Source organism: Barbus barbus (assembly GCF_936440315.1).
Source record: "Barbus barbus genome assembly, chromosome: 6".
Lineage (NCBI taxonomy): Eukaryota > Metazoa > Chordata > Actinopteri > Cypriniformes > Cyprinidae > Barbus > Barbus barbus.
In genome coordinates, this window is record NC_136734.1 from 5,364,340 (window position 1) to 5,386,500 (window position 22,161).

General features: G+C 35.9%; 1 protein-coding gene across 1 annotated transcript in view; it reads right to left on the reverse strand.

Moving 5' to 3' along the window:
• Nucleotides 1-22,161, reverse strand: part of LOC306871047 (kinase suppressor of Ras 2-like) — a gene marked incomplete at both ends in the record, with an annotated part of 93,899 nt that overhangs the window by 63,972 nt on the left and 7,766 nt on the right. Inside the window, 3 exons of the mRNA XM_079418719.1 lie at nucleotides 4,661-5,171; nucleotides 6,892-6,927; nucleotides 21,272-21,422. Of these exons, the coding sequence (XP_079274845.1) occupies nucleotides 4,661-5,171; nucleotides 6,892-6,927; nucleotides 21,272-21,422 (698 nt within the window). The remainder of the gene's footprint in view (nucleotides 1-4,660; nucleotides 5,172-6,891; nucleotides 6,928-21,271; nucleotides 21,423-22,161) is intronic.

The window sequence follows — 22,161 nt, forward strand, 5'->3', positions numbered from 1 at the left end:
CCATTTAATCTGGTTTACTGATCTAAACTAGGAAGTGATGTCCCTCTGTTCTTCTATTTTATCTTTCTCTCATGACAACACAAAGCACAAGTGGCCTAACCATCATAAAACCTGAAGTTACTGATTTGAGAAGCTCTAAAATTGCATGCGTGACAAAAAAATAACTGCAAAAGAGTCTAGAATATTGCTTACAGACTATTACAACAGGACTACAGATTGCTGTTAACGCTCCTGAACTACAGTTACAATTACATGATATTTAAACAGTATTAGTGTATTTTGTTTTACTTATTGATGTTATATTAGCATCATTGACACTATTATTTTCTTAATATTTTGAATTTTTATTTTTTATTTCCCATTTTAATTTTAGTTGTTCTTTATTATAAGGTGTCCATAATACAGAGTAATTGCCTAATTAAGTACTTAGTAGTAGCCGTTGTGCTTACATGAAACAAATGTACTTACCATGTAACTAAGTTATGGAACAGCCTGTACTTACAGTTTGTAATTATGTAGATGTAATTATAGGCAGCAACTGTTACACATATGTCTGTTACACAACTACTTGTACACTTAAGTACAATCTTGATACACTTTATTTGAAGTAGCTTATGCCTGTGTAATATTATGTAATTGTAATGTAATTATAAATGTATTACATGTATTTTAGCTGTGTACTGGTGGGTTAAATGAAACTAAGGTGCAACTGGATAAGGTGTACAGTATAGATACACATGAAGTACAATCTTGATTTACTTTATTTTAGGTAGCTTATGTCTGTGTACTTACATTTATAATTATGTTGTATAAAGTCTGCAACACATATGTAACAATCTTTTGGTGATATAAGTAGCTGTGTAACAGACTCTTAGGCTTCAAAAAACAAACAAATCCATCAGAGCGATAGCAGGAACATTAGGAGTGGCCAAATCAACAGTTTGGTACATTCTGAGAAAAAAAGATTGCACTGGTGAGCTCAGCAAAATAAAAGGCCTGGTCGTTCACGGAGGACAAGAGTGCTGGAGTCTACAATCAAGAGAAGACTTCACCAGGGAAAATACAGAGGGTTCACAACAAGGTGCAAACAAGGCCAGATTAGACTTTGCCAAAAAAAAAAAAAAAAAAAAAAAAGCCAGACCACTTCTGGAAAAGCATTCTTTGGATGGCTGAAATTAAGATCAACCTGTACCAGAATGACAGGAAGAAAAAAGTATGGAGAAGCCTTGGAACAGCTCATGATCCAAAGCACACAACATCATCTGTGAAACATGGTGAAGCAGTGTGATGGCATGAGCATGCATAGCTTCCAGTGGCACTGGGTTACTGGTGTTTAGTGATGATGTGACAGAGGACAGAAGCATTCTGAAGTGTACAGGGATATACTTTCTGCACAGATTCAGTCAAATGCAGCAAAGTTGATTGGGCAGCGCTTCATAAGTACAAATGGATGTTGACCCAAAACATACAGCAAAAGCAACCCAGGAGTTTCTGAAGGTAAAAAGTGGAATATTCTGCAATGGCCGAATCAATCTCCTGATCTCAACCCGATTAAGCATGCATTTCACTTGTTAAAGACAAAAATAAAGGCAGAAAGAGCCAAACAAACAACAACTGAAGTCAGCTGCAGTAAAGGCCTGGCAAAGCATCACAAAGGAAGAAAACCAGTCTCTGGTGATGTCCACGAGTTCCAGGCTTAAGGAAGTCATTAGGCGCGTTTCCATTACCCTTCAAATTGCGCAAATTGAAAATACGCTCGCATGAGGTGGTTTTTCAGGCAATGCGAAAAATTAATAATTCGCAAAACTGCAATGGAAACCGCAATTATAGGTCACATGATGTACGTAAAATGTCATATGCTCAGTCTTCAATGTACTATAAGCTCCAAGAAACACTTAATATGTGGCCGCTCTCAAGTATAAGGGGCTTTGCCTGCCATTCATGCTTAGACAATTTACACTGCACAAATCTGCAGCGCAGTGTGGCTCTGATACGGCCACCGGAGTTGATCTCAGCCACTCTAGTCTATGCTTGTGTTTATATGAGGCGCGTCGTGCACGTTTCTGAAGCAGCTCTCCGCACTGCTTATGTAAAGATACATGCACAAATTCCGTATACATGACTTATTGCAAGAGGTAAAAGTTTTTGTCACATAACATCTGTTAATGGAAACGTGACATTTATAAAATATCGCCAAGTTTTCCGCAAATCTGTAATGGAAACGCACCTATTGCCTGCAAAGGATTCTCAACAAAATATTAAAAATTTATAGCCTTTAAAATTTATAGCCAAAACATTTTATAGCCTATATGATTATATTTATTTGTCCAATTACAGTTGAGCCCCTGAAAATGGGGGTACTGTGTATAAAAATGGTTGTAATTCCTAAGAATTTTACGTTATATTTTTGTGCAATCTCTTGAGTAAAAGCTTAAAGTCTGCACTTCAATTTCATCTTGATTGTTTCATGTTAATTCTGCTCTGGTGGCATACAGAGCCGAAATTATGAAAACTGTGTCAGTGTCCAAATATATATGGACCTGACTGTATATATTTTATATATATATATATATATATATATATATATATATATCAGACACTGGCCCTGTCGTAGCAATGCTTATCATACTTTATTTCAATAACCAATCCATCACAGGTTCATTTATTCATTTATGAGACTAAATCAAGAAGATGGCCTCAGTGTTTAGGATCTAAAAGTGAAGCATTTGTAATAAAAATGTAGTAGATCCGGACTGACAACTAATTAGCTGAAAGCAGAGCACACCATTTTACAAGTAAATGCAAATGCTGGTCATTAATATGCATTCAAAGAGAGGCCTGTCTTTGGATTTTAATTTATGACCAGCATTTGTCATGACCTTGTCTTTTTGGTATGCCATGCATGTACACACCTACATTTACTGCTGCATAAGACAAGGGTTAATTATACAATATGATGACCTCCTAACACAAACATGTCAGTGTCCATTCAGCAAGAATGCAAATAAATTGACCAAAGGTGACAGTAAAGACATTTCTATTTCAAATAAATGCTGTTTGTTTGAACTTTGTATTCATCAAGAAAATCATTGTATGAATATATCACCTTTTCCAAAATATTAAGCAGAACAACTGATTTTAACATTGCTAACAATAAGAAATGTTTCTTGAGCAGAAAATCAGCATATTAGAATGATTTCTAAAGGATCATGTGACACCGAAGACTCTAATGACTACTGAAAATTTGGCTTGCTTTGCATCACAGGAATAAATAAAACTGTAATTTATATACAGTACACACACACACACACACATAGGAATAATTGACGACGGGCTGTTGAATTATTAGTAAAATAATGCACACCCGAGGAGGTTGTAACGAAACGTCTTTCTAAGGGAACACAGGACTCAGGAATTCGATGATTTGAAACTTTAATGATGAAGAGCAGGGCCAAACGTTTCCAACAAATGTTATCAAACAATCTTACATTACTTTACTTTAAGACTGGACAATGAAACTCAAGAAACTAAAGGCTTATAAAGACATAGAGACTAATGAGCAAACTAGATGAACACAGGTGAGAATACTTAACGATGATAGACTAATAATGAACTAATGAGAAGAACCGGAACAAAACCAAATATGGGCAAGCAGGAACCAAACCGTGACAGAGGTGATGCGTTATACCGTTACACCTCGGTTGTGCATTATTTTTATAATAATTCAACAGACCGAAGTTAATTATTCCGCTTATACTACGGTTGCCACACCTGAAGACATCGATCAGATGTTATATTTCAAGGCATTCGTCTGTTTTTTGTACTTAAATCGCTATTGTGAGGAGGATTATTTCTTCCGCATCTCATCCAACACCTCCCTTGCTAATTCCAAAATGTCATTTTAAACCGTAGCGGAGGCTTGAGTCGTTGATAGTAGACTAATGCTGTTAATATAGTTAATAACTAAGTTATGATAGGAGAGAGAGAGAGAGATTACCTCTGTGAGTCTGTGTGTCTCTCAAAAGTGTTCGGCAGCAATGTCTGTAGTTACAGTGTTAATATGTTACTGATAAAATTGTCAGAGTAGTGCTAACAACATTAGCGCGTATGTTAACGTGTGTGCAAACTGAGGGAGAGGGAGCGGGAGAGATAGAATATGTGCTTTCTGTAGCCTACATAATCAAATGTAATTTTGTGGCAAAAACATGGATATGATCTGTCGTTTTTATCCTGTTATCTACTATATTTATTTATTTTGCCAGTGTCGTTGTGGGTTTTGGTTCTTTCGCTGTTTTAGGCTGTAAGGACCTTTGAAATAACGCAAATCATTTGGCGAAGTGATATGGACATGTAATGCGGTGCCTGGAACTACGTTCGCCGTGCGTTTCCCTGAAAATAATTGCACACCTTAGAACATTCAACGGCCCCATAGTATATATACTGTATATATTAGAAGGGAAATTTTGCAGCATTCCTAAACTTTGGTCTTTGTGTCAAAAGCACATTTATGATGCCTTAAAATGCTCTTTAACTAGGCAGCTCACTTGGTTTTGCTGAGCTACAGACTAAGATGTGGCTCTCACACCAAAAAACAAATCAGCATTTAAAATGCACTGCACAATGCAGTATGCAGAACGCTGTATAATGTAGTGTGACTCACTTGGGTGTTTGTGCATCATCTATTCTGTTCCCCAGCTGGAACTCGTGGGATTTGCTGCGGTGCAGAGCCGTGAACCCCGGCAGAAGGTGGATGAGCTTCCGGCTGGCAGGTGGCGGGGTTCCAGGGGCCTTCAGCTTATTCCTGCGCCTAACCTGCGGCGTCCCTGGAGGGGTCATGGTGTTCACTACTAAGGGAGTCCACGGAGGCGTGTGAGCAAAATGCCTCTGTCTGGGGGAAGGAGGGAGAGAGTGATGTCCCATATCCAAAGGCGAGGGGAAGAGGCCGGAGTGAGGGTCCACGGTCAGCCGGTCCGAATGCGGGTGAGGGGAGTAGAAGGGGGGCACCAGGGCCTGGGGACTCTGACACAAGTGCTGGCTGTAGCGCGAGTGCAATTTGGGGCTCTGGGAGAGCTGGAGACGGACCCACTGATTGGGGTCTGATGGCCCCACTGGGTTGTTCTCTTTACCCGACTCAGACGTGGGCCACTGAATGGACCAGTCCTGCTTGGATCCTGTGGACACACAGTGTGAGAGATGTAGGTTTGTACCAGCCAGAATAAAGAGGAACAGGTAAGGTTGATAAAAAACACTGGAGGAGAAGAGAGGAGATGAAATAAGACAAGGACAAATAATTAAAGAAGAGCTGTGTGAATTAAATAAAAAGAGGAGGTGAGATGAGGTCACATAAGATGAACCAAGACACGAGACATGAAAGATGAGACAAAATTAGACAAGAATAGAGGTTGATTTTTATAATACTGTATAATGCCAATATATGACAAACTAATTTAATTTTATTTTATTGAAAAGTAAACAGTAACTTATAAATTATACAGTAAATTATAAATGACAGTAAATTATAAATGAGCAACATAATATTTATTTTACTTGAATAACTTGACATGAATATGAAAATGAATGAATTTGAAATAATTTAATACACTTAACCAGTTAGTTTTTAATATTAATATTTTATCATATTTACTCAAATGATTTGATCATTTGAAAATAAACTGAGTTTAAACAAATAAACTGAACTGAAATTAAATCTGCAAAATGAATATTAATTTTAAATAATATTTAATAAAAGTATTTCAAATAATTCATTTGAAATTGAAGCCATTTGAATAAATGAATTTAACTTACATTAGTAAAATACATTTGTAAAAATTAATATTTTACATCATATTACTAAAATAATTTGACAATTCAAAATAAACCAATTCAAACAAATAAACTGAACTTGATTAAAACAAAACTAACCTATAAAATGAATATTTATTTTACATAATATTTACTAAAATCATTTTAATTAACCTGGAAATTAATCAGTTTAAACAAATTGCTCAAATAATTGAACTGAAAATAAAAACATTTGAAAAAAAAAATGTTAAAAATGTATACTTTAGATAGCTATAACTTCTTAATTCTGTAATCCTCAAACAGTCAAACAGAAAAAAATGCCAAATAGACAATATTTAAGCCTTGGCAATATATTGGCCAAACAGATAAGAAGAGAAGAGATGAGACAGCATGAGATGACAAGATACAAGAGAAAAGAACAGAAAAGAAGAGATGAGATGAGAACATGTGAGGAAGATATAAAATGAGCCAAGATGACAAAAGGATTAAACAAGAGGAAGAGAAGAGAAGAGAAGAGAAGAGAAGAGAAGAGAAGAGAAGAGAAGAGAAGAGAAGAGAAGAGAAGAGAAGAGAAGAGAAGAGAGGAGAAGAGAAGAGAAAGAGAAGAGAAGAGAAGAGAAGAGAAGAGAAGAGAAGAGAAGAGAAGAGAAGAGAAGAGAAGAGAAGAGAAGAGAAGAGAAGAGAGGAGAGGAGAGGAGAGGAGAGGAGAGAGAAGAGGGGAGGGGAGAGGAGGGAGAGGAGAGGAGAGGAGAGGAGAGGAGAGGAGAGGAGAGGAGAGGAGAGGAGAGGAGAGGAGAGGAGAGGAGAGGAGAGGAGAGGAGAGGAGAGGAGAGGAGAGGAGAGGAGAGGAGAGGAGAGGAGAGAAGAGGAGAGTTTTGATACCAAGTGCCAGATGAAGGATGTCAACAGTGAAGAGACTCAGACTGCATCTATTATGACAAACAGACAGAAAGATGAAAGGATATGTGTGATTGAGAGCAAAGTGAGTCTGAAATGTCTCAAAGTAATGAGTACTGAAGTTGATTGATACGTAAAAACACCACAATGACAACAAACGCACTGGAGAAAGAGAAACGGACGGTGCCTCACCTCCATTACTGTGTAATTTGTCATCCTCAAGTTGTTCTTGAAAAAAAATGAATAATGCATATGCATTAATACATATTCAAATTAAATTCAGTACATATTCATTAGACTTCTTTACAGTACCTTTTTTAAAGACAATATTACTATTTCAATTAAAAATTAACTTAAAATGGGTCCCTTATATATTTATATCATTTATTAGATTACAATTCATATATATTTGTCTCTGAACCATTATTAATGTTAACTTTGACCATGATTATGTCAAACACAAATAGATCTTATATTTAACCCCTCAAAATTCCCTTCATAATGGACTCACCAACACCATTAATGTATAAGAGAGGGAAATTAAAATATGAGACAAACACAAAGCTCTTAGAGAATTTTATCTATTAGTGATCCACCTTTTGTTGCAGAAGATGACCATCATGCATCATGTCCTGTTTTCACAGTCTCTCTAGCTCTCTCTGTTTGTTTTCCTCTTTCAAAAATGATTATGTTGACATAAATACAGAATAAATTGGTTCTCTCTTTTTTTCAGTGGATTGCCTTTAAAATCTGCGTTACAGTGAAAGGAAATCCAGCAGACAGACATTAAACATGTTCAAACTTTAGAATCTATGGGATTCTTCTCAGTTTAACCCTTTAGTAGATCATTGTCTGAATGTATTTTCTAAAGACTGAATTCTGTAGAAAATGTATTCAGCTCTGGGAGAGCAGGTAGGCTGCTGTGATTTGATTGATGACACCTTTATATAGAAGAGCTGAAAGACAGGAAGATGGATGGAAGCCCACACAGTGAAATGTGCTACAGAACATCAATTACTTTTCAAACTCGTCTAATAGGTTAATTGTAAAAGCGGTTCAATTTTTCATTCAAGTTAATTGTTTTAATTCTACACCTTATTAAATTATGTACTTCCAAAATGCATGTTAACTTTTAACCTTTTCAGCAATTGCATAATAGAATCACTCTCGAAAAAGGGTACAAAAGCTATCACCGAGGGATAGTTCACTCAAAAATGAAAATTTGATGTTTATCTGCTTACCCCCAAGGCATCCAAGATGTAGGTGACAAAAACGAAGATGTAGGTAACACAAACAAAGATTTTGGCAGTGAATGGGACCCACGGGTTTGAGAGGCAAAAAAACATACACAGACAAAACCAAATTAAACCCTGCGGCTCTTGATGATACATTGAGGTCTTAAGACACGAAACAATCGGTCTATGCAAGAAACTGAACAGTATTTACATCATTTTTTACCTCTGATCCACCGCAATGTCCAACTGTCCTGAGCGTGTTCACAACATCCAGCATGTGACTCGTCAATGTGCTCTGGCATAGTAGACGCATGCATGGAAGTGATCTATCGTGCGTATATGTCACTCATTGTTTAGATCGCTTCCGCATTTATTTAGTTTCCTGAGGGACACTGGTATGACAAATAGGATATAGAATATAGTTTTGGAAATCATTATTAAAGGGGAAGGGGAAGAAGAGAGATGGAAGTTTCCCTTCTAGTTTATCCCTGTCTAGCTCCGGTTCACACTCCAGTACAGTAGATGGCGGTAATGCATCATTGAAGTTGGATGCCAACTGCCGTTAAACATCAAGGAAGAAGAAGAAGATGATCGCTTCCACGCATGCGTCTACTATGCCAGAGCACGTTGACGCGTCACACACCAGATGTTGTGAACCCGCTCAGAACAGTTGGACATTGTGGTTGATCAGAGGTAAAAAAAAAAAAATGATGTAAATACTGTTCAGTTTCTTGCACAGACCGATTGTTTCGTGTCTTAAAGGAACACTCCATTTTTTTTGGAAATAGGCTCATTTTACAACTCCCCTAGAGTGAAACAGTTGAGTTTTACCGTTTTTGAATCCATACAGCTGATCTCCTGATCTGGCGGTAGCCCTTTTAGCTTAGCTTAGCATAGATCATTGAATTGGATTAGATCATTAGTATCTCGCTCAAAAAATGACCAAAGAGTTTCGATAATTTTCCTATTTAAAACTTTTTTGAATGACTCTTCTGTAGTTACATCGTGTACTAAGACCGATGGAAAATTAAAAGTTGCGATTTTCTAGGCCGATAGCCAGGAACTATACTCTCGTTCCAGCGTAATAATCAAGGAACTTTGTTGCCGTACCATGGGTGCAGCAGGCGCAATGATATGACGCAGCGCCTGAAAGTAGACCCCAGCTATATCATAACTAGTTACCTTGTTGGGGACTACTTTCATGATACTGTCATATCATTGCGCCTGCTGCACCCATGGTACGGCACCAAAGTTCCTTGATTATTACGCCGGAATGAGAGTATAGTTCCTAGCCATATCGGCCTAGAAAATCTCAACTTTTCATTTTTAGTCGGTCTTAGTTCACGATGTAACTACAGAAGAGTCAAGCTTTAAATAGGAAAATTAATTAACGAAACTCTTTGGTCATTTTTGGTCTAATTCGATTCAATGATCTATGCTAAGCTAAGCTAAAAGTGCTACCACCAGACCCAGAGACCGGCTGAATGGATTCAAAAACGGTAAAACTGTTTAACTCTTGGGGAGTTGTAAAATGAGTCTATTTCCAAAAAAAGTGGAGTGTTCCTTTTAGACCTCAATGTATCATCACGAGCCACAGGGTTTAATTTGGTTTTGTCTGTGTATGTTTTTTGTCTCTCAAAGCCATGGGTCCCATTCCCTGCCATTATATGACTGAGAGACTGCAACGGTTTGAGTTAAAAATCTTCGTTTGTGTTCTACTGAAGAAACAAAGTCACATACATCTTGGATGCCCTGGGGGCAAGCAGATAAACATAAAATTTTCATTTTGGGGTGAACTATCCCTTTAAGGTTAGAATATAAACACTTTTTTCCCAACATTTGCATGCATGATACGTTATCAGCGCGTTTCATTACGCTACTGCAAACCGAGCGAGAACGGAAGGCGTTATTATAGTAATATTATGCACTTTGTACTGTAATGTTTTCTCTCTGGCGAATGAGACATGAGGTAATCTGACAGCATTGCATTCAATACTGCCGTCTCTCATCGTGTCGCTGTTAGCCTCTGGTCTGCTTGTGTGCATTCATGTTCTTTTTGGAGGAGGCGTGGATTTGGAGTGATTTGCAGGGAGGGTGGGATCTTATAATTAAAAATATGATTCTGAGAAAAACAATTTTAAAATCATCTGGACTGAAACTTTTGCTTATAAAAATGCTTCTTTTTCTTTTTGTGAAACAAAAGGAATCAAGAGATTACACTAAAAACACATGAAACATTATCACAATTTTAACATTTTTTCTTTAAGGTGAGCCAAATTAGTGAAAATTGTGATTTTAACTAAATAAAATTAAAGCATATGTCTGTCCTTTCAGAATGAGAGTTACTTAGAGTGGGTTTTTTTGCTATTTTAGCACATTTTCCCCCGGTTTCACAGACAAGGCTTAAGCTAGTCCCAGACTAAAATGCATGTTTGAGCTGTCTCAACTGAAAATATCTTGCTCTGACATATCTTAAAATATGTCAGTGTCATTGTTCTGTGTCAGGTTGCACACCTCAATGTTTTCTTCTAAGGCATTTTTGTAAAACTTGCTTAAATATCTTAATTTAACTAAGGCCCAGTCCTGGCTTAAGCTAAGCCCCGTTTGTGAAACCGGGCCTTTAATAATAAAGAAGATCAGGAAATATTACAAGCTGGACTTGAATGCATGACACACATGGGCATCACAGCTCATCATGTCAGCGAATACGTACTAATATTTTAGGCACCCTGCACAAAACTAAAAATTACAGCTTCACTAAGTCATAGTTTACAAATAAAACTTTCTAAAAAAAAAAAAAAAGAAAAAATTGTCCATTTCTGTCAAAGATCGTTAATCAGTAATTGCTTGAAACCCACAATTCACCAACTCCACAGATGAACAAACACCATTACAGGACTCTCCCTCTTGTGGTTTCTACCTGGACTGTGGCTCAGCGGTCACAGTTCACTACGTACAAATGATTCCAAGGGCCCTTAACAACCCCCTAACCCCCGTACAAGACACGCTCGCTCTAAGGGACACACTCCCACTCTTTGAGCATGATGGGAGATAAGTGTTTGCCACTCCTAAGGAGGGGTCCAGTGGGCACAACTGAAGGACACTTCTTGCCGACCTCTCATGGCCTGGAAGATGCTCAAATGAGCATTTTTAATTACAGAGGAGAGATGACAAACAAGCTACTTGAAGTTTCAAAGTTTCAGGCATGGCCTGCGCTTGACCCGCCGGGAGATGTGTGAAGTTTGCAGTGTCAAGTTGCTTACAAGACTGAGAAACCAATAACTAACTACTTGGCTAGTTGAATATTTGCAGAGCCCTGGAGGATGTTTCACATTAACTACATCCTTCTCCTTATTTCTGTGTAATCTTTAGGGCCTGACAAACAAAAAACAACTCTAAGCAATTATGCTGTATGCATATCATATCTTAAAAGTACAACATTAACCATAACTAGAAATGTTGTGTCCCTTTTTAATGTTAAATAATGTATCTTATCATAGTACCGATGTGTGGAGACATTTTACGACAAATGTAGGTTGATTTCTCCTGAAAAAGTAGCCATATTGTAAACCAACACAGCAACATTGACTCACGGTAGTCTGTGGTGGGACAACCTGTTTGTCTAAGGGCAACTAATAGCAAAAAGAAGAAGGGAAACCTCTTACAGTCATTGATTTATGAAACACAAGCTGAATAAATTTTTCTCAAATATTTATTACATAAATTGTCAGCTTCAATTGTAAGCAGCAATTTATATAAGAACTAATTTCAGTGATTTACACGAATGAGACCCAATATTGTTCATTAACTGAATGTTTCATTTATTTTGTAAAACAGTTTTCAATCTTGATCTGTAGAATTTTCCACACTACACTACTGTTATTTATTTTTTAAGTCTCTCATGCTCACTAAGGCTGCACTTATTTGATCAGAATTTCCTTAAAGGGGAAAGGGAAAGGGGGAAAGGGAAGTGGTGTGTGGCCAAGTATGGTGACCCATACTCGGAATTTGTGCTCTGCATTTAACCCATCCAAGTGTGCACACAGTAGTGAACATACACCCGGAGCAGTGGGCGGTTCGGTGCCTTGCTCAAGGGTCTCACCTCAGTCGTGAGGGTGGAGAGAGTGTTGGTTATTCACTCCCCCCACCCACAATCCCTGCCGGACCTGAGACTCGAACCCACGACCTTCAGGTTACAAGACCCTCTATCCATTAGGCCACTACTGCCCCAGTATTAAAAACAGTAATACTGTAAACTTTTATTATAATTTAAAAGAACTGTTTTCTATTTTAATATATTGTAAAATGTCATTTATTCCTGGGATGCAAAGCTGAATTTTCAGCATCATTACTCCAGTCTTCAGTGTCTGATTTGCTATTTTCTAATTATTAGTTGAGAAACATTTCTAATTATTACCAATGTTGAAAAAAAATTATGCTTCTTAATGTATTTGTGGAAATCTTGATGCATTTTTATTTTCAGGATTCTCTGATGAATAGAAAGCTCAAAAGAACAACTTTTTTTTTTTTAACGGTAGTGTATACAAAGCAAAATATAGAGTAGAAAAGATATCTGGTTAGTAAGTTTGAAACCTGACATATAAGAACACATAACAGAATTTAAAAGTAGTTAATATAAAATGAATTATACAAAACAAAATCTTTAATTTTGGTGAATACGGATATGCCACTAGTACATTGTGCGTCTCTATCTAGTAACACCCTAAGATGAGTGCAAAGATAAAACCGTTTGTTCTCCAAAAAAGCTGTTATATGTATTTTTCTAAACATCCTCGTCTCACCACCCCATGGTGGTTTTGTCTATCGTCAATTTTCAACCTCAGGATTCACCTCTGTCTTGCTACAAAAAGGTGTGAATGAATCCATTTGTTGTGCAGTAGATTGTGGCTACAGCTGTCAATAATGTATATTTTCTCCTGAAATTATGAATGTATCTTATTAAATCAAGAAACAAATGCAGTAGATTCCATTCCTCATAACTAATCTCGACTGAAGTGATGCGTAGCCTCGCAGTAAGTATTAAGTGGCCAAAATTGTTAGAATACTTGGCATATTTAAAAGGATTCAGTTGTTTTTGTTGAATTGGCCATTACAATACCCATAAAACAAACTAATGCCGGAACTACCTGCGATGGAAGGAATCTGCTGGAACATTGAAAATGATGAATTGTCTTTGGCTTGAGTTGCAGAAAGAATGGGATAACATTAGTGTTGACGTACTCAGGAAATATATTGACACTATGCCAGAGAAATGTGCTGCTGTATTCGCTGCAAAAGGTGGACATACCAAAAGTTAAAAGTGGATAAAAACAGTATGACTCGCTTCATCTGATATTTGTTGTGCTCAGAGCAACTATCTGCGTGTTTCATGAACAGTATGAAATCATGTTTTGGAGGCAAAAAACTGTCAATATTTTTAGATCTGTCAGGTGTTCTAATAAGTCTTAGTTTCATTGCGTTTATGAATTTCAAATCAACTTTTCTCATGTGCAAAACCTGATGCCACAATGTAAATTCTGGGAGTTTGCCAAGACTTTGCTATGAGATTGCAAAAGTGTTTTGACTGGTTATTCACCTGAAAATGAAAATTTGATCAATTGTACTCACCCTCAACCCATCCAAAATGCAGATGAGTTTGTTAAAGAACAGATTTGGAGAAATTTAGCTTTACATCATTTGTTTACCAATGCTTCCTCTGCAGTGAATGGGTGTCATCAGAATAAGAGTCCAAAGAGCTGATAAAAAACATCACAATATTCCACAAGTAATGTAAATAAACCGCTGTTTGTAATAAATCCATAAAGTCATTTTTTTAACTTCAAACCATTGCTTCTGGTTAAAAGTACTCTATTCATAATATTGGTTTCTGCAGTGAAAAAATCATCTTGTCTGAATCAGGAGTGAAATATGCACCGTTTACAGTCTAAAACTGTTCTAAACAAATATGTTGGTGGATTTTGATGCGAGAGAACAACAGGGGATGGTTGTTCTTATGTTGTTATTATGGATTTTAGACTCGTATTTTGGCAAGAAGTAACGGTTTAAAGTTGAAACGACTTAATGATAAATTTGTTTATTACAAACATGCAGCTTTTTGCTTCACAAAATGTTAACTGATGGACTGGAGTGGTGTGAATTACTTGTGGATTATTGTGATGTTTTTATCAGCTGTTTGGACTCTTATTCTGATGACACCCATTCACTGCAGAGGATCCATTGGTAAACAAATGATGTAAAGCTAAATTTCTCCAAATCTCTTCAAGAAACAAACTTATCTACATCTTGGTTAGGCTGAAGGTGAATATTTGTCTGAAATATTCCTTTGCTGTAAAGTTGCCATTCTGAATGGTGCTTTATTATGATATGTAAACCGATGGGATTTTTTTTTTTACTTTTCATCTTCCACCAAGGCTAAATCAATGCCTACAGAGCTAAGAAAACAAACAAAAAAAGCGAGATTTGATTCAGGCCCGTTACACAAACAGTGTGAGATGAGTTACATGACAGGTCAAAGGTTTGTTCAAATCCCCAATCCTAACTATATGAGTCCTATAACACCACTAATGACATAACATCCAAACTCCAGAACATAAAGAAAGAAGGAGAGTCGACCGATAATGATTTAGCAAATCCTAATGAGAACATGTCAACATTTCTGAAACAATGCATTTGCAGTCGCAACCATTGCCTAGCAGCACTGCCTTATACAACTGCTACAAATGGACACATGGATACTTCTATTAGCATCTCGATTAGCAATGCCATTATCACAAGTCAAAGATACTGTCATTAATATCACACACCAAGTCAAGAAAGGTATCAAGACGACTCGTCACCCATGCAGTTTGCCTATACATCATGGGGCTAATCATTTCCCAGTGCCATTAATTAGGTTCTGCTCTAATAATAATGCAATATGACTGACTACATGACACTATGACTATGAATATGACTTAGCAGTGATATTTCTGTTAAGACAGGGCTAAAGGCTCTCAGCCATCCAGAGTGGACAGAATACTGACAGAGAGAAAATGACACAAGCATCAGATCAAAAAGCTCAAAAAGCTAAATAAAATTGAGATAATATTGATAATAATAAGAAATGCTTCACATCAGCATATTTGAGTGATTTCTGAAGGATCATGTGACACTGAAGGCTGAAGTAATGATACTGAAAATTCAGCTTTGCATCACAGGAATAAATTACATTTTAAAATATATTAAAATAGATAACTTCTTTTTTATTATTGTAATAATTTTACACACTATTACTATTCATTACACACTATTACTATTCATACTGTATTTCCAGAACATTTTGTTTTGTTTTGTTTAGTTTAGTCACTTTATTATCCACAAGTGGAAATTTGTCTTTGGCTTCACCACACAAATACATTTAACATCATCACACAAATTACATTAAATAAAAACAAGTAACACAATCACCTCATCTCACACTCAAAAAAAAATCACATTTAGGCAACTATATCACAGCGTTTCTCCCTCTGTTCCAGCTTTACTCAACTGGCCAACAAGTGCCATATCGTCCGAGTATTTAAATAAGCTAAAATATGAATCCTGGATCTTAAATTAATTTGTATACAATGAGAAAAGTAAGGGTGATAAAATAGTTCCTTGTGGAACTCCTGTATTTACAATGATTGTCTTTGACAACATATCATTAACAACTACTTTCTGAGGACGATTTAAAAGAAAGTCTTTAATCCACCAAATAAGATCACCATTCACTCCTAAATTAATTAATCTTTGCAAACGAATATCATATCGATTTAAAAACTGAGCTAAAATCTATAAATAAAATCCTAACATAATTTGTAGTCGCCTGAATGTGTTCAGCTACAAAATCACCGCATCATCGGTGCCCCTCTTTCCCGTATAAGCAAACTACTAATTTAACTTTACTAATCTGAACAGTTGTGTATATAAAATAAGCTCTACTGACACCATCTATTCCTAGTTAAACAGTTCTGTCTAAAATTATAAATGGGATTTTTATGGAAATTTGAAACCAGCCGTGTTGTACTAAGTGCATTACAGGACACCAGTTTTTCCAGTTTTCATGAACTGAGGGACCTTCTGAAATGATTGAAAAGATGCTGTCGACAGAGCTTAAATTGCATAGAACCTGGAATATTTGCTTAAAGCCAGTTACTGAGTAGTGACAATGTCATGGTTTATGTAATTTGTTTTCTTTCATGATAACAACCACCTTTGGGCAGATATTTGTGGGAACGACACTTCTGAAAAGCGGTTTATTTGTAAAACTGTTTGAGGGGCTGTTTTTGTGGGCAACTGAAAACATACATCCCAATTACACACTAATATTGATGATAAGCAGCATTTAGAATGCAGAAGCCTGCAGGGAAGGATTGTGGGTAAACCAAGGACACAATTAGAATCCTAAATGTGACTCGACAGCATGATAACTGACTCAAAAAGAGAAATTTGAACCGAATTATACTCTTTAAGCATTTATCTCAATGAAAAATAGAATCTTTTCTGATTGCTTACTGAACTTGTCAATATCTGAATGCTGTCTATTAGTTGTAATGTACACAGTCTCTCCCATTCAATCATAAAATTATGTTTAAATGTTTATGAGATTATCAAAAGTGAATAAATATCTCTTCAAGGTCTCTAGATGCACCTGTGAATAAAGTTGTGTTTTCTAAGTCTAGGCCAGTGTTGTTCAAACTTTGGTTTGAAAACAGCACTAATCATTTATTTAGTGCTTTTGAAAACCACACAGCAGAGGTCTTCGTCTAGAGTAAATATATTAACGTAAACTAATTTGGTACAATATGTATTTGTCAGAGACATTTTGGCCACTTAGTTTTGGAAATAACATGGTGTGAATGCCAGTGAATGAAATGTTTTTATGCCAATTATGGCAATTTGGCCAAACAGCTGCTCTGGGGTTTTTTTTTTTTTGGTTTTTTTTAAGGCTGAATGGAATCCATTAGGAGCTCAATAAAATTATACACAGTATTATAGACCTGTTCATCTTTATAAACTGGTACATATATACAGTAAATGCTGACACGCTCAACATGAAATTGTTTTTTTTTTTAAATAGGCTATTGAAAGGTCTTGAGAAACGGCTGTGATGTGACTTTTCACTTTCGTTACGGTGTATGCCTTTTAAAAGATAAGATAGAAATCCCTAAAAATGATTTCTCCCCTGTATGAGAAAGTTACAGCAGATTCTGTTCTAGAAAGAGTCACGACCCCCGACATTCACAATGTGGATACAATGTTCAAAGATGCATCTAATGAATAAATGACAGAAAATGTGAATGCAAATTGTACAAACATGAAGCTAAATTACATTTAAATAAGTTTTAATGTAATTGTATTAGGTTGCAAATCAAGCAGATTATGCGTGATTCTCTTGCGCTGCTTTGTTCTGCCTATAAGAATCCTGTTTAGTATGATATTTCTTTTCTCTGGAGAGCAATGAGGTGTGAGGTCTCAAAATCACTAAAAACACTAATTCAGTATCCTCTCGACGGCACCACAACCCCTCACATTCTCTCTCTCCTCATACTGAACTCCTCTTATGAGACCTCTATGATTATCTTCATACCCTTCAACAGAAGCAGTTTGAAAGATACTGAGATGAAGAAGAAAAACATGCAGGCTAGTGAGGGACAGACAAAAAGAAAACAGGTATAGCTCACCCAAAAAATTTTCTAATGAATTCTGTTGTCATTTAAACACCATTAGAAAAAAAAAACTTTCTTCAATGAAACACAAAAGGAGAAGTTTAAACAAATATCTGCGCTGCGTATATCTATACATTGGAAGTGGATGGTGACCTCCAAAAAGCTCTGTAAAAGCATAATAAAAGTAAGACATATGACTCATTCTGAATCCTTATATATGTTGTGATTTATATTCGTTATTCCCTGAAAATCTTGCTCCACATCCCACATCACCTTTCACTTAATTGGATGAAAAAAGCAGCTTGGATCTCAGAAGAAACAATGTCCTAAAAGTGGGTTTGGAACGACATGAGAGTGAGTAAATGATGACAGAATTCTCATTTCATCTGAATAAAGACACTGCAGAGATGAGAACAAGGGGGGTAGAGAGACAGACGGAGAACGAGAGTGAGAAAGAAAAAGAAATCAAGAGAGGTGTCATTTCTAAATTATACACCATGCTCTCGTGACAGCTGGAGTCCCCCGTAGTCCTTGTGTGGCACCTCCGCTGGACCCTGAAGGAGCCCATGCTGTGTCTCAACAAGCTACTAGCATCTTAAAAGCCTCTCTAAGCCCGTCTTTAAACAAAGCAATCCAGCCTGATCACACTTTCAACAGTGCAACCGGCGGTTAGCGCTGTGTCTGAACACTATCACAGGGGGGAATCCACGTTTGTGAAAATGCAGGCACTCCAGGGCAGCCGCACTAACGCTACTCAAAGCAAATACAGAGTCAATGGAGGAAAGAAAGATCAGATGTGAGGGTACCGTGGATTTGGTGAAGAGATTCAATGACAACAAATTGCATTCTGTGTTATCACTTCACAAAAACATGCACAATTTGAACAGATGGAGAAAAGGCTGTAAACAAACACTCAAATATAAGTTCACTTAAATAAAGCACAACAATGCTTGTGTAAAGTTGTATGCATGATATAATTCACCTGCTAAAGAACATGCCAGAACAGTTCTCCTTTGTTTTCTCACAATCCTTATTATAACATTTACTCAACGTACTACCAGACTGAAAGAGTTTTGCTGCCCTCTGTTGGCCATAACAAACATACTGGAGTTTCCCAGAAGGACACAAATAATAACTGTAAAACTGCACATTATAATATGCATATATATATGTGTGTGTGTGTGTGTGTCTGTCTGTCTGTGTGCGTGCGTGCGTGCGTGCGTGCGTGTGTGTGTGTGTGTGTGTGTGTGTATATATATATATATATATATATATATATATATATATATATATATATATATAATAAGGATAAATGTATATTATCCACCAATGCCAGTAATTTCAAAATGGCCAAATATGGGTTGTTTATTAATCTGTCTCATAAGTATCAATTAAATCATTAATCATATGCAACATTAAATTTGTAAAACATTAACTTCCATGCATGCAGAAAGCTGTGCATATGCATCTGATATGATATTGCTCTGGGTGATGCACTTTACAGATCAATGGATCAATTAAGGACAAACTGATTAGCACAAAAGTCCATAAAGAAGGATGTTTAAGTTGGACCGAGATTTGAACATCTGGAGCAACACTCCTTCAATCAAATCTTTTTCAGGTAAGAGCAGGAACAATCAGCTCCAGCTGTGGAGGTAGAAGACAAACACTGCAGGAGGATCGAGTTGATCATTTAAAGTGTGATGTTACCTAACGCTGTTATCAAACTGTGCCATATTTCAGAGCGTGATACAATGCTGGCCTCCAGTGGTGGAAACACACACAACGTACAAGTTCTGCGGTATCAAACAGCAGAAGCTCATTGCAGTGAAAACATCTGGAGAAAAGTCTCATTTAATTAAAACCTTTTAATTAAATGCATTTATGAATTAGTGATTAATTTAAGTCTCACTTAATTATGTCAGTTAATTAGTTACTCAATCTTATTTTCTTATTCCAAGCATAAAACATACGGCCTAAATTCAGGTTAAATGCAACATTACAATTACTAATACGTTTAAAAATGTGAGCCGCATGGGGTGACATACGATCCAATTAGTAAAATATTTCTGTGGAATTTACACATTTTTTCCACATGAAGTAATGTTTTCATTCAGTACAGATTCATTAAACTGATCAAAAGTGACATTAAAGACATTTATAAAGGTTATGAAAATTCAGCTTTGCCATCACAGGAACAATTTGAAAATATATTAAAACTAAAAAGCTGTTATTTTAAGTAGTAATAATATTTCCCAATATTATTGTTTTTACTGTATTTTTAATCAAATAAATGCATATTAAGAAATTATCATTAATATTGATTTTTACTGATCATGCCTCATCCAGTCATAATAACTTGAGTTGGGACTATCTGTACAACTTATAATAGTAGGACATACTGTATAAAAAAAATAATTATTAAAAAAAAAAGTTTGTTTGATAATTTGAAATTAAAGAGTTTAACGTTCTATGCACTATGCACATAACTCACTTGTTTTCAGAATGCTACCTTTCTTAAATTGATTTCTGTTTATTCTGTTTTATGTTATCTAATCTATATATTACTCTGTATGTCTGATTTTCTCTTTACTTTCTGTTTTATTGCTTGATGTTATTCTCACATTTCTGATGTTTATTGTAAAGTGCCCTTGAGCTCTGGAAAGGTGCTATATAAATAAAACGTATTATTATTATTATTATTATTATTATTTGCAGACAAACTAAAGTACACAAAGCTCCTTCCCCATTGCTTTCCCCATCTGTTAATAAACTAAAATACAAAATCAGCCTTCAGAAGCTACTATTTCACTAAATGCATCATATTAAGTTAAATCAAATGTACTATATATGACAGTGAGGTCTCTTTCTATCCCAGTCCACAATAATGAAACTCAGCGTTGTGTTGCCCTCTACTGGACGATCTCTGAACAAAACCACGTGATCAAAATATATGGCTACCTCTAATTAACTATTCCAGTAATTTTTGTAAAATTTAAATGCATCTAAATGCTTCACTATATGTGACCCTGGACCACAAACCAGTCATAAGGGTCCGTTTTTTTTTTTTATTGACACTTATACATTATCTGAAAGCTGAATAAATAAGCTTTCATTTAATGTATAGTTTGTTAGGCCTCGATACAATATTTAGCCAAGATATAACTATTTGAAAATCTGGAATCTAAGGGTGCAAAAAATCTAAATATTGTCAAAATAGCCTTTAAAGTTGTCCAAATTAGGTTCTTAGCAATGCATATTACTGATAACTAATTAAGTTGCAATATATTTACGGAAGGAAATTTTTGGCATAAAAGAAAAATTGATCATTTTGACCCATACATTGCATTGTTGGCTATAGCTACAAATATACCCCAGCGACTTAAGACTGGTTTTGTGCTCCAGGGTCACATATAATGATATTTTAGAGAATTCTGTGTTTTCATTCTTTCCTGTACTTTTTGCCATAAAGTGTAGACATTCAATCAGACAGATAGCATTTGTCTTATTAGAAAGACAGACAGACAAATAACAGCATTTGCCTCATATTTTTACTGTCAGTAATTCAGGGCTGTAGGAAGGCTTATAGAACAGTTAGGTGATATTTTTAGCTGCATCCTGCGAACTCACCTGATTTGTGAGCTGATCGTAGACATGTGAGCGAGGCATTGAGCCGAGCACATTCTTCATCACTCGCTCCAAACTTCTGCAGAGCCTCACACACCTGCTCATCCGACATCTCCAACAGAGCCTCCAGAGTCAGCTCACCTGGAGAGATCTCCTACAATAAAGAGACAAGTCTGAGTAGTACAAGCTGACCTAGACTGAACAACCAGTTGAGAAATCACTAGGATGCCATTCACATGCGCCCCAAGAGATTTTAGAGCCAAGTAGACTTTGAATACAACTTCCAAAATGTATTTGTTAAAATAGTACACTACTGTTCAAAAGTTCATGGTCACTAATAAGTTTTTTTTTTAAAGAAATTAATACATTTATTCAGCAAGAAAGCATCAAAATTATCAAAAGTGACAGTTAAGACATAATGTGACAACTTGTCAACTTTCAACGTTTTATTCGTCACAAAGGTTTTGTAAGAGTAAATGTTTCCAAAGGATGATGTGGCACTGAAGACTGGAGTAATGACTGTTACATTTTAAAATATATTAAGATAAAAACATTTTTATTTCTAATTGTAAGAATATTTCACAATATTACTGTTTACTGCAGTGTTTATTTTAGTCACACATACATACTTTTTTTCCACATACTTGTTTCTCAAAACTCATATAAATTGGTATTAAAATGACAAGCAATTACCATAGTTACCATAGTTAGAAATTCTGAGTGAAACGGAACAAAAAATATGATTTGCATTAATAGAAAATATAAAAATTACCAGTAAATGATTCATTTTAAAAATACATGATTTTACAAAATTATCTTTTGATTCTAATAAAATGTAAAAGTACTATTTTTATATAGTGTAAGTATATGACTTGATCTGAACAAAGAAATCA